This window comes from Hesperophylax consimilis, chromosome 1 (assembly GCF_061612785.1).
Source record: "Hesperophylax consimilis isolate HC1 chromosome 1, BYU_Hcon_1.0, whole genome shotgun sequence".
NCBI classification, from domain to species: Eukaryota; Metazoa; Arthropoda; class Insecta; order Trichoptera; family Limnephilidae; genus Hesperophylax; species Hesperophylax consimilis.
In genome coordinates this window covers 39,250,812-39,264,648 of record NC_142836.1, presented here as the reverse complement: position 1 = coordinate 39,264,648, position 13,837 = coordinate 39,250,812, and the positions used below count along the sequence as shown (strand labels likewise).

The window sequence follows — 13,837 nt, the reverse complement described above, 5'->3', positions numbered from 1 at the left end:
GAATCATAAATAAAAATGTATTCTCATAAAATGTTTGATTTATTCATCGTAACCTTAAAACAAAAACAGTATTTTACAAAAAAAAAATCTTAAAAGTTGACATTAGCTAGCAATTCATCATCTTCGTCGTCTTCAAGAAATGAACTGACATCGGGACTGAATTCCTTATTGTGCAGCTGTTTGCCTTGAAGGGGAGGTTTCACTCGACTAGAGCGCAATATGTTTGTTCCAGGAATAAAATTATTGTTTTGGATTTCAGTGGAATAGTAATTTGGTATTGTATTTTCTTCGGAGTCCTGAAAGCAAATATTGTGGATAAATAATAGCAGGATTGTACACATACACAAGTACTTGGTACAAGTAGAGCTCTTTGATAACTACATACTTGCGTAGTGTGGATAGTATTTCCAAAAGTATCTGTGCTAAGACCAACTTGATTAAGAACCTGTGGAAGAAAAATTCTCAGTTAATAATAATTTCTAGGTATAAACTTTTACGGGTGTTGCACTGCTGATGTTTCTGGTTTGCTTCCAGCATTTGTTTTGAAGAATAGAAAAGTAATCAGTCAAGATTTCCATGAAGTAGAATGTTCACAGCTATGATGATTTTATTATATTATTTAGTTGTTAATTACCATTTTAATTGAATTAATATTACCTGAAATTTATTTTCTAACATTGGCCACATAAAGTCATCGGCAGTTCCCCTGGCTAGGAGATATTTAATGGCCACCCCTCCCCGCTGCCCAATCCGGTGAGCTCGGGCTTCCGCTTGTGTTAAGATCTGTCCGTGCATTCAACAATCATCATTAATTAATATTAAACTTTGGGTGTTACCACTTCGTATCATATCAATGAATAGGAATAAATATAACTTACTCCTGGATTCCAATGCAGCTCGGCAAAAACTACCAACTGAGCAGCCGTGAGGGTAATTCCAGCATTTGCAGCTGTTATTGATAAAACGGCGCAGCGGCATGAATCATTGAATTGGAATTTATCTATAAGAATCTGAAAAGTGGTTAAGTATAATAAGTACTCTAATTTAAAACACTAAACACTATGTAGTGCAATCGCAGAATATTATTCTCATTTTAAAAACATTTGCTTTGTCTGTGAACATTGTGTTTTGTCGAGTTGTTAACAGTACATTTTTTACTAGAATTATTCTATTTGCGTAGGTCTCTTGATGCCTCTTATGAATATTCATGGCACTTATTATACAGGGTGTATCGGCACTAACCCGACAAACTTTAACCAGCTATTCCTTAGCACATTTGGAGTAAAAAATGTTATGTGCACTTTGCTGTCCGGTAACGTTTTTTTTTAATAAAAAATTAATTAAACATATTTTCACCACATGTCACCACTGTTTTATCCTTTGTCAAAATTTGAAAGCAACATCGCAACTCTCGCGTGTTGCTGCGAACGAAGCCCGTATTACATAATCCAGTACCAGAAAAGAAATATTTTATTTAACAATAATGATTATTCACATTTTTCGTATGCGAATCACTGATTGTCTTCTTGTATTGTACACATCAGTTTTATTTTTGTATCTAAATTGTTTCACCTCTGGAATGCTTTGGTTTCACCTCTTACGCGTTTCACGTATTAAATAGTCTAATTTTGAAACTAAGAAACTAATTAGTAGATTTCCTGAATTTATAATCGAAGTCCAATAATTCTGAGCACTTTTAAAAACAATTTTCCTCACTTAGGTACTTATCAATAATAATAATTGGATTATTTGAACAGCGCCGTTGTTTTTTAAATCACCGTAAGTGCTCTGTCAAAATGTTACTTGCTAGGCTATCCTACAACGTATATTTTTTAATAAATTTAGTTATTTACAACTTCGCGGAATGTGATTTATGAATATTATTGCTTATGTTAAAAGCCTTCCAGAATTACCGGAATATAACGAGCAGCTTGACACACTTAAGTTTATTTCCACTAATTTGAAGGTACAAAGAATGTATAGTTTTAAAAACAATCCCGATGAATCAAAAAACGGTTCATATAAAACTGCTGCGCAACACACTGAGACAAAGGAAAGCACTCACACAAACGTCATGACTGCATTGGATTGACCACCTGCAAATGAATGCTGCCAGATTGCTAATTTATTTAAACAATAATTATTAAATTTTATTTAAAATATCGCAATTTTTTTAAAAAATCGACAATAAATTACAACTATAATTTAAAAAAAATATTCTTAACCCCACGCTTTTTCGTAATTGATTAATTAATTCAGAATTTAAACGTTGCTTGAAATGACTAGCCGTATTTGGTGACCAGATCTGAATATCCAGGTTCAGAATTTAAACGTTGCTTGAAATGACTAGCCGTATTTGGTGACCAGATCTGAATATCCAGGTTTAGAATTTAAACGTTACTTGAAATGACTAGCCGTATTTGGTGACCAGATCTGAATATCCAGGTTCAGAATTTAAACGTTGCTTGAAATGACTAGCCGTATTTGGTGACCAGATCTGAATATCCAGGTTTAGAATTTAAACGTTGCTTGAAATGACTAGCCGTATTTGGTGACCAGATCTGAATATCCAGGTACTTCCTCACCTTCCACTCCTTCCCTTAGCCATAAAACTTACCCCAATTCAACATAAAAATTGTTTAAATTATCGGATGTAATGAAATGCATAATAATTAGACCCCAAAATACTTAATTATTCAGGGAAATAAACCCCTGAGTCATCAGTTGGAAATACCAACGACATTAAGTGAAATTAACAATGCAATAATCCTATTATTGCATTGTTTAAAATTTCACTTAATTATTAGCATTAGCAAATAATATTGGGATTAGCAAATAATAATTTACGACAATTTACTCGGAAATCAATAAAGCCAGAATAATAAAAAAAGAAAGTTATCACTTACGTCGTCTGTAAGTGGCTTTACCAAAGTTTGATAATGCCGTCAGAAGGTGAAACAGCTGTCACGCGTAATAATAATTACAACTAGCAGAACTTGTTTATAAACACACTGTTTTTATAAATTTTTTAATAAGACTGTTAAAATAAAAAAAATCTCTAAATTGAAATGGAGTTCTACAAACTAAACTTAAAATCAAATAAATTTATTGCGAAGGTTCAAAGTACTGTACTGTAATATTATATTAAATAATTTTTACGTGTTTAATTATTGTTTAAAGTCAGATTAAAGCGATTAAAAAACCCACCTGGCAATTCTTATTCGAGTTTCGTTGTTTTTACGTATTGGCGCGCTTACAAGCATCAGTCGTCTCATTTTTAACCATTAATATTTAGTGTGTAGGAAAGAGAGAAGACGCTTTTCGACACACTTGTCGAAAAACTTGTTGAATGCCGACAGGCATACTCTTCTACAGATTTTATTAAATATTGATATGTAGGTAATATTGATGTGTAAATGAATGACATTGTGAGAATTTTACCAATAAATAATAAATGAAAATGCGGACATGTAGTTTATGTTAATTTTTTTATTGGAGCATTTGTTCGAAGTGACTACCATTATTTTCGATGCAAGCGTGTAGTCTTGTTATATTTTGATTATTTAAGTTTGCAGGATTTGCTTTAATTTCTGCAGCGGCTTCCATCACTCGTTCGAGCAGTTGCTCTCTTGAGGCTATTGGCTTAGCATACACTTTTTCCTTGAGAGCCCCCCACAGGTAGTAATCCAGGGGGGTCAGGTCGGGTGATCTTGGTGGCCAAGCAATGGCCGGACTTCCACGGCCTATCCAACGACCAGGAAACTCGACATCCAAGTAGTTCCGCACGGCAATCGAATAGTGTGGTGGGGCTCCATCGTGCTGGAACCACATTCTCCGTAGTAATTCGAGGTTCACATCTTCCAGAATCTCGCCCAGTTGCACTTGTAAGAACTCCAAATACATCGGTCCATTTAGTCTGGGAGGCAACTCGATTGGACCGAGTATTTGATTTCCCAGGATTCCTGCCCACATGTTGATGGAAAATCTGTCCTGGCTCGACGACTCCCGAACAAGCTTGGGGTTTTGTTCAGCCCAATGGTGCAAGTTGTGCACATTTAGCACTCCTGTTTTAGTGAACTGTGCTTCGTCGGTAAACAATATGTTTTTCATGAAGTCTGCATCTCTTATGACATTATGCAGCATTCTTCTGCAGTACACGACTCTGGAAAAGTGGTCATTCTCCATGAGGCCTTGGCAGCGCCTATAGTGAAAAGGTTTGAGCCCGTGCTTCTTCAGAACTCTCCATACCGCCATGTGTTCCCTGTGTCCTATCATCAGAGCGACCCGACGCACGGACAGCGTGGGGTCTTCGGTAATTAAGTTCAGGATTCTCTCCTCAACTGCCACAGGAACGATGTTGTGTCCTCCGCCGGCGCCTTCAATCCGTCCGATGCCACAGTCACGCAATTGTTGATACATCTGAAACAAAACAACAAATAACAACTGCTTTTATTATTCAGCTCAGTAATAATGTCAAATAAACAATCGCGGGCTTTTTCACTCATTTTATTTTTAAAGAACACTTATTTTAGGCACATATCAGAAAACTTACGTTTTCTCTTCATTTATTTCATTTTTTTATAGTAAAATGTATAACAAAGTGTTTTAAATTATAATTTTCTTAACTAGGTACGGTTGATATCTTGGATTCACAGGGGTGAAATTGAATTCAAGTAATTTAAATAATCCCATGGTGAGAAAGGGAGTGAATTCAATTGCAGTGAATGATGCATTTATTAGAGATTAAAATTAATTAACTTTTTAAAACGCCGTTTAGTGACCACTGAACACAAATCACCTAAAGTACAATTTACATTTTTAAAGTTGGTGGCCCCTTGTTATGTTTTTAATGTTCCCAGTTTAAATTTCAAAAGCGCTTTTTGGCATTATCAATGAATGTAAATAGTTTCAATAAACAATTGATAGGGTACAAACCTGGACAAAGGTAGCATGGTGTGGGACGCGTCTTCCAGGAAACCTCATGCGATACTCCCTTACGGCTGCTCGTGAATTTCCATTGCAAAATCCATAAACAAAAACAATATCTGCTTGCTCGGCAGGTGGATAATTGAGGGGCATATTTCAACAGTAAAAACTTAGATAACAAAACAAAAACGAAACTAGAAACTTGATGACATGCGAACTCCCAAAACAGCACTGACCACTGATACGAGACGGGGTGGCGGGAACCACACGGGACTTGAGACAGAATATGTGTGAAAGAGATGACAGTAGCGCGGCGTTGCCAATTATTTTACCCCTATACTGTGGGCAGTAGCGGAGTGTGGAAATTTTATTTATTTTTTGTTTTTAAAAGAAAAAAAATGTTACCGGACAGCAAAGTGTACATAACATTTTTTACTCCAAATGTGCTAAGGAATAGCTGGTTAAAGTTTGTCGGGTTAGTGCCGATACACCCTGTATATCATGATGCAAAAATAAGATATATGTATATCGATGACAGACTGTTAGTGCACCGTGTTAGTTACGAGCAAACTCACTGTTCTAGTATCAGATTTGGTGGATCCGTCGATGCATATGTAGGAAACACGACAGTCATCCAAAGTATGGCAGATAGCTTCCAGTACCACCCGATGGTGGGCAAAAATAATGAATTTCTCATTCCCTGCTAGCACATCGGATACATATTTACTGAAAAAAATAAAGAATTACATTTCACAATACATATCAGATTTTTATTTAAAATGCTGGAAGAAATTTGTATTTGAAATCAGGGATGTAAATAATGGTTATTTGGTTCTAGTTACAGGTAGTAATCATTATAAAATATAAGAATATTACCACACAGCCGGTATTTTAACTTTGGCAGTTTCACAAAAGAAAGTCAAAAGGGCTCCATGCTTTTCTGCAGCCTTCTTTTGTTTGTAGGAATCAGCCAATTGACTTAAGTTATTTTGCTTCTCCTTTGTCATGCATAAAAGAGCGGAATCTAAAAGAACAGTTTCCCTGAAATTGTAAAAAAGATATTATATTTAGTGCATCAATATTTCTTTTATATTTATATTATTATCTTTTATATAAAACACCATATTTAAAAGTCTTCAGAATATCTTGAATACTTTCTCTAAAACCTATTCACTGCAATAAGCTTTTTTTTTAAAGGGAATTAACGCAAAAATTTAACACTCCTATCATCATAGCCAAATAAATAAAGCACAATATAAAAGTTATTTTGATGTACATAAGCAGATGCAAAAAGTTTGGCATATTTTCAAAAACTTTCAACACTCGAAATTCTATTTGCCATTTTTGAAAATTGCCCTTATTGCCGCATAGTCCTCAATTATTTTCCTAAGAGCCTCCCGTGTGGGGTTAATGTAAACAAAAAATTGGATCAGTTTTTTAGGCCTAGGAGTCAATCTATCGCCTTAAACAAACACGCCGCATCGAGCCGGAATTACACATACTAACGATTCTTCATATCAAGTAGAAAGTACACATAATATTCATAGAACATAGCGATAAGCTATTTGATTTACACATCAATTGAAATAACAATATGCAATACATTCTTTGTAACACTACGTATTTTAAGATAAGCAAAAATCTGCATTCCGGACAACAATAGACTAAGAATTAAATTATAAACAAGTTCAGATAAAAAAAAATATTTTAGTGCTAACCTTGTTTTTTCTTTCAAATTGAGAAGAACTTGATCTTTTGTTCTTCTAATTAAGAACTTCTTCATTAGTACAATTTGCAACTCGGGTAAATTAGATTGCCCTGTCATGTCCCAGCCAAAACTCGACTGTTTGCCAGCACAGTAGCGTTTACCTGCGGGAATAAACATTGGGCTTATAAACAGATGGTGTATTTACAATAATTAATGTTAAATAAGGATTCCTCCAATATCAATGATGTTGCAGTGAAACACTCTTGTAAGGTTTTCCAAGGGACTGGAAAAAACTTCCCAAGAGGGTTTCACTGTACCTACATATGTGCAACAAACTCACCGTATTCAGTGAAATTGCTGAAGAATTTGTTATCTATGATGTGCAGTTGTGTGTAGAGTTCACTGGGCCGCGACAGGGCGGGAGTTCCGCTCAGCAGAATTACCCTTTTGGACTTTTTCGTCAGCTTCATTACGCACTCCGTAGACTGCGCTTTGTAAGACTTGAGAAGGTGTGATTCATCCTGCAAAAGAAAAAAAAATACCTGCATTAAATATGTCAAACATTTTTATATTATACTACACTTTCAATTGCACCAGAACTATTGACTGTATTTTAGGCACAGATTTGTAAAATAATTGTAAGAATATAATTATAAAATTATTTGGAAAAAAACATTGTTAATATATACGTACATAAGAGAAACAAAAACGGGCAGTACAAGTCCTCCCCAATATACATTGGAAAAACTTTCATATTTTTAGAATTTAATTCTCTTCGATGGGGTTTATTTAAAGAAACTATATTTAAACCTTTACAACGCTGGCCTTTTCAGTGCAATCTATCCCATCACATGGCACATGCTTACATTCAATAGCTGGGGCAACCGGCTCCTAGGTCAAATGGTCTTTGACCCAAAAATTATAAGATGACAATAGTGCTTGTAACATATTATAGTAATCAAAACAACTGGTCTTATTTTTAATTTTCCGCTGGGTCAATTTATAAAATGTTCATGATATCTCGACTCCCTGTACGCGCCATCTAATGAATTAGATGGCACTATGTCGTCAAACTGTAAGTAGATGGATTGTGTAGTGATTTCCAATTTACTATTACATTAAAATAAATATTTAATTGAGAAACTCGCTGCAATAGGGGCAATATATCCAAATTGCGCTTTTTCCAGAGAATCACTTTATTAATTCCTTGATCCTCTAAAATATGGCAGCTAAAACTCCCATGCGTTACCGACCGAGATATGGGCTTCGTCAGGAAAGCTGGCCGTAACCTTTAGATAAAATATTAAAGTTTTTAGAAATCAAAACCTCATATTCTTTTAGGAAACCCCATATGATGTAGGTATGCGATCTCTGCACAGAAATGAAAATAAAGCAAGGTTCAAGCAAATCACCCACCATACATGCAGCTAGTTTGTTCATAAATTGGTGTTAAATGTTAGCTGAAGTGTGCAACAAGATCCCCGAAGTAATTCTGATTTCAAAATACAATCTTACGTACAAATTAAATGCAGTCCATTTGGAACATTCGTCATTTATTCATCTCATAATACAATAAACCAATGAAGTTGAAATCTTCAAAAATTTGAACTGATTTTTTTCTGCAATATGAAGATAAACCACCACTAAAACTCGCTAAAGCAAAATACTTTAAATCTCTGTTGATATTTTGAACTCTGGAGGCTAAAAAAATTTACAAGAGGTGGTATTTCCAGAGGCAAATATTCACGCCGATTATTTGGAAGAATTGCAAGATATTAGTGAAAAATAAAATATGTAAAAATGGCTGACAAACTTTATTTTATTTTTAAAATTACCCAATTTTTATCTTGAAGACGTTTAAGATAATGAATGATTTGAATGGAGAATAAATAGAGTACTGATACCTAACCTTTACTAAAAATTGTCCCTGCAATAAGGACAATTTTTTTTCAAGTGAATTAACGCAAAATTATCAGATTTATAAATAAATATGAGACATTTAACACCTTTATAATCATAGCCAAATAAATAAAGCACAATGTAACATTATTTTTATGTACGTAAGCAGATTCTAAAAATTTTGGCATAGTGTTAAAAACTTTAAACGCTCTTAACTTTTTTGCCACTTTCGCAAAATTGCCCAATTGCAGCCCTCAATTTAGTCCTCAATTTGACTTAAGAATTCACAAATAACCTAGAAATGAATTTAGATTTCAGCATTTATCACAATTTCAAATAAAAATTAGCCAAACACATATTTTCATGACCTTCAACTTCTGGACCCCTAGAGCCGCATCTCTGTAACACTCCAAATATCAACTCTGTTGGAAAACGAACTTGCATTAAGATAAATCAAAGCATCTTGTTGGCGCAGGATATGGTGTCTCAGATATATGATTCTTTTAAACTCTTGTGGCTCTTACAGTATGCAAGTTTCAAATTAAATTATCAATAATGATGACTTACCAAAATGACACAGCCAAATTTTTTTTCCACAAGAAGATCAGTAAACAATATGGACATTTTGTAGCTGATGATAATAATATGGGATTGCCGATCTAGAAGATATTGCTTTTCTTTTCCAGATGAGACTGAAACCACATTCACCATGGGGATCGATGGCAACAACTCATGGATTTTACATTCCCACGTTTCTCTAAAAAAACATAGAATAATAATAATTGTATTAACTCATTAATAAAATATTGGCATCACTTTTAAAGCAATTTTCTAAGGACTCATTTTATGTTACGCGGCATTATATTAGAGTTCTAATAAATATCTGGATAATTATATTAATTAATTTTTTTTATTATAATATAAATAACATCTCTAAATGGTATAAAATAAAATAGCTTTCTGCGTCAGTCTGTTTGTGCGCTTAGTTCTTCTAAACTAAGCAACGTATTTTGATAGAGTTTTCACTATCATTTAGATAATTTCTTCCAGAAGGTTTACTTATACAAAACAAGCATATTATATTATATTATACAAACAATTTACATATCACAAAAACTAATAATAAAAACCATATTAAAAAAACCCTATTCATATTCGTCCGAACTTTTATTCAAACAATTTAAGGTCAGAAAATTAAGTGCATTATACTTCTACCATGCAAAATTACAAATTTATAAAAACAATATTCAAAATAAAATTGCACCCTTTAAAAATAACAGAAATCTTAGACAAATGTCAATACTTCCTACTCCTAAATGTAAAAAGACAATAGGACAGTTCAACCATGAATATCTCGGAGTTAAATTTTTTAACTCATTACCAGAAAAAATTAGAAACATGAATGCAAATATAAACGAATTCAAAAGCCACCTTAAAAAGTATTCCGAACAGTTGAACTAAATCATATCAAATTTAAACCAATATAACACCCCCCATACACACAAGCCCTGCTTATTTATGGGGGTACATCAAATACTTATATTATATTATATTATGTAATTAATAACTGTATTATATTGTGTAATGTAATTCGTGTATCTTTTTTTACTAATAAAAAAAATATAATAATAATATTTATGGAAAGTAGAGAAAAATCAATGTTTTGTAATAAGTCGTAAAAAAATATTTTTGGGCGCTTACATTGGTAACGCTGGCTAAATCTTATGAAATTCATAAAAATAATGTACTATGGAATTGTAAATCTTGAACAGGCCTATAGAAAAGTGGAACTTGTTAATTGTCTATCTCCTAAGGATAACCCCTAGCAAAGCCGGGTAAACTTCAGCTAGTTTATTATAAAATAAAATAAATTAAAACAGAGTTTACATATAATTAAACATGAAAACAATAAATTACATTACATGTTATTTTTTATAAATATTATTACATATAAAGATTAATGTCAGCTTACCAATGACAGGCTCAGCATCATACAATAATATAATTGTTCCACACAAGAAATTTCATGGCGTAGCTAATGTCTGTGCAAAAATAAAAAAAGCATGTATTTACCTCATGGAAGAAGTGGTTACAATGAGAAGTGGCCAGTCATCTTTGTAGTAGTATGCGATGGCTAGGGCTTGGAAAGTCTTTCCTAAACCCATGTCGTCGGCTATTAAACACCGCCCATTTTTGCCTATTCCAAAACTAAAAAAAATACATACAATCAATCCAACAACTTCATAACCGTTTCTTTCGAAGGGTGGTCAAAGAGGATGGACTGCCAAACAACTCTGTCTTGGCATACGCTCTTTGATTCATTCAAACAAGGTTAATTTCTGAAGTACGTTGATATTTATTGGATATATTAATTTTCATTTAAAAATTAGTTAATTATGAATGTTATTTTTTTATTATATTATGACTAATTATTGCTTATAATTATTTGTTATCCTTTTTGCTATGCATAAAACCTTGTCTTATAAACATTAGTTTATCATTAAAAAATAATAATATTTGACAAGTCAAAAATATTTCACCGATAAATGAAGATATAATATGTCTCGACGACAACTAGTGAGAAATTTTGGCCTACAAAAACCTTTCCTACAAAAATAAAGTTGGTTGTTTAGAGGTGGAAAAAATATAATAAGCAGTAATTGTTGATTGAGGTACTGTACATATTGAATTAGTTGGCGGGTTGGAAATAAGCCGACATAGCTCAGTGGTTTCAGAGCACCTGACCGGACATCAGAAGGCACGGGTTCAATTCGCGTTGGCGGCATTTATTTTTACTCGGGAGATATTTTCAATTTGTATTGATATTTCAGGCGACTAATTATTGCTTATAATTATTTGTTATTATTTTGTGTTTATATTATTTATTGATATACCTAAAAATGATTGCATATGAAAGTGATACATGAAATCATAAGTATAGAGTGCAAATATAAATTCTTCAGTACAATAAACTACACAAAGTTTATTGTATCTTTATTTTGTTATTGTGAAAAACAGGAAACATAGCGCATGTGTATTAATTGGAACTTTGATGCATCATATGTTTCTTTTAGTAATTGAGTTGAAACAAAGTGTTATTTAAACAATTGATGCGTATCTAAGTATGGAAATTTTACTGCTAATTTTTTACTAATTTATGCAGAAACTAAAGAGGAACTAACTTTACTCCATCAACTTGGAAGGGCATTAATTTATTCCGTAGGAATGGATCAATTGAAGTCAGGTCATAGTCATCTATCTTCCTTGGTTCCCGCACTATCTGTAATTTATATGATTAATCATTAAATTATTAATTGATTTTTGGAGAATTTTTATTATCTCTAAAGAAGATTAAAACTTATCAGAGTCATCTTTGATCAAATGAAATTGTTGGTGCTATTTTTCTATGTGGGAACTTTTGTGGTTGTAAATTTTACACTAATCTCAGAAAATTAATACTTTATAAAACAATATTTCTTTAAATATTAAAAACATCATTATTAAGAACTCACCTTTAAAACAAAATTTGGTATTGGACCTATAACTACGTGAGGCTTCAGCGGCAGTATATTATTTTGCAGTTCTTCATAATGTTCTAATGAAAAATTCCATAGCCGCGACTCTCCATCTGCAATAAATATTTTGATAAACTTGTTGAATTCCGCTGCACGCTAAACACATTTCGGCCGGGTATTTTTTTCAGTGGCGCTATGCTGAGTCCGGGCGAAAATAAAGGTCCCATGTGAATTTCTTTTATTTGTCTTAAACCGCTATATCTTAACGAAAATCGAATATTATTGGAAATGCAAATCAATTAACCTTTTAATATGTTTATTAAGGTCTATCTATCGGTACCTGCTTTCTTTAAATACGCCCGACATCTCTCGCTCGCTTGCACATAAGAGTTCAGTGGGTGCGGAACGGAGAAAGAGATTCGAATCGGGTTTCACGGTCATAAAAACCCTCATTCCAGGAATTGAATTATTTCACTAACAAATGATATACTATCCTTTTGTTGAAATACCGATGTAAACGAAAGGCACGAAAATAAATTAAAAAAAAGACTTGCATTACGATTCGATAATTATGTACATATAGTTGGGACCTTTACAAAGAGATTGGTATATAATATTCATGTAAGAACATTGAATAGTTCCGTCTTTTCTGCCATTGAAATGAGACGCAAAAGGTAGAACTACCCTTCCCGGCCTTATGCGTCAATCGACCAAACGGGTAGAACTACCTTTCCCGGCCACAGTGTGTTAATACATAAAAAAATGATAAATTGCAGTTGGTTTCAACTTAATTACTACAAGAATTATTGGGCACCCTTGAGGTGATTTTGCACAAAAACGGCGCTATACAAATCATCAAAATATTATTATTATTTAAGAAATAACCATATTGTGGGAGATGGTAAAAGATGCAATGTTCTATTTTCTTAAAGTTATGTTTAGGTTAGGAAATACGAATAAATTATTGAAATAACCTAAACTAATACCCTAAAAACCTATTTTGTGCATGTTTACTTAAACCCCCGACTTAAATAGTTGTCTTCATTAGATATTTAAGCAGAAATCAGATGTTATATTTTTAAAAAGCCTTTGCATGCAGGGGAATTCAACAAGATCACCATTTATTTTTTAAAATAATACTTTTTTACAAACACTTACACAACAATTTTTGTAGTATAAAGACTTACCATAAATCCTAGATTTAATACTCTTAAAGACATTTATTAATTGTTCACTGAAGTGTGATGGTTTTACTTCAAATCTGTGTTCTGAAATCAGGTACGCTGTCCCTGATACTACCTTTGTAGGGAGAGAAATGGATGAATTCTGAGGTCTTGTATCTTTAACGACATTTTTATAAGGTTCAAATCGTTGTTTGGGAACATTAGATGGGGAGCTGATGTTCGAATTAACCGCCTGCGGTGAATTTCTATCGTGTAATTTTAGATTCGTTCGCAAGCGTTTCCTTTCAAGTGCTGCAAGACGTTTGGTTTCAATATCTTCTTTAGAACACGACATTTTAAACATTATTGTAATGGTTCCATTGCTTTATTGGGTTAATTTAGATTTTTAAAATAAACACAATTCGTGAAATATTGTTGTACAAAACTATCATTGCTAAAATTGGTTGTAACGTAAAAAAATACAAGTTTACTAAAAACAAACTCAAAAGAATTAAAAACTTTCTTGTTATGTTTTTTGACAGTTTTCGAAAAGGTAGATAGTGCCATGGATAGTGCTTCAAATTAGAAAATCACTCGATCAGACTTTTTGATAGTGTTGGATCATT

At 33.0% G+C, this 13,837-nt stretch overlaps 1 protein-coding gene across 1 annotated transcript; it reads right to left on the bottom strand.

Moving 5' to 3' along the window:
* Positions 1-9: 9 nt before the first annotated feature.
* Marcal1 (SWI/SNF-related matrix-associated actin-dependent regulator of chromatin subfamily A-like protein 1) lies at positions 10-13,769 on the bottom strand. Its single transcript, XM_089633708.1, has 13 exons — positions 13,236-13,769; positions 12,046-12,161; positions 11,716-11,813; positions 10,607-10,741; positions 9,101-9,290; positions 6,975-7,155; positions 6,645-6,795; positions 5,803-5,967; positions 5,502-5,652; positions 879-1,010; positions 658-783; positions 386-445; positions 10-296 (listed from the first exon to the last, which is right to left on the bottom strand). Exons 1-13 carry the CDS (start codon positions 13,573-13,575, stop codon positions 90-92), a joined length of 2,052 nt encoding a protein of 683 aa, XP_089489834.1. The 5' UTR covers positions 13,576-13,769; the 3' UTR covers positions 10-89.
* Positions 13,770-13,837: the final 68 nt, after the last annotated feature.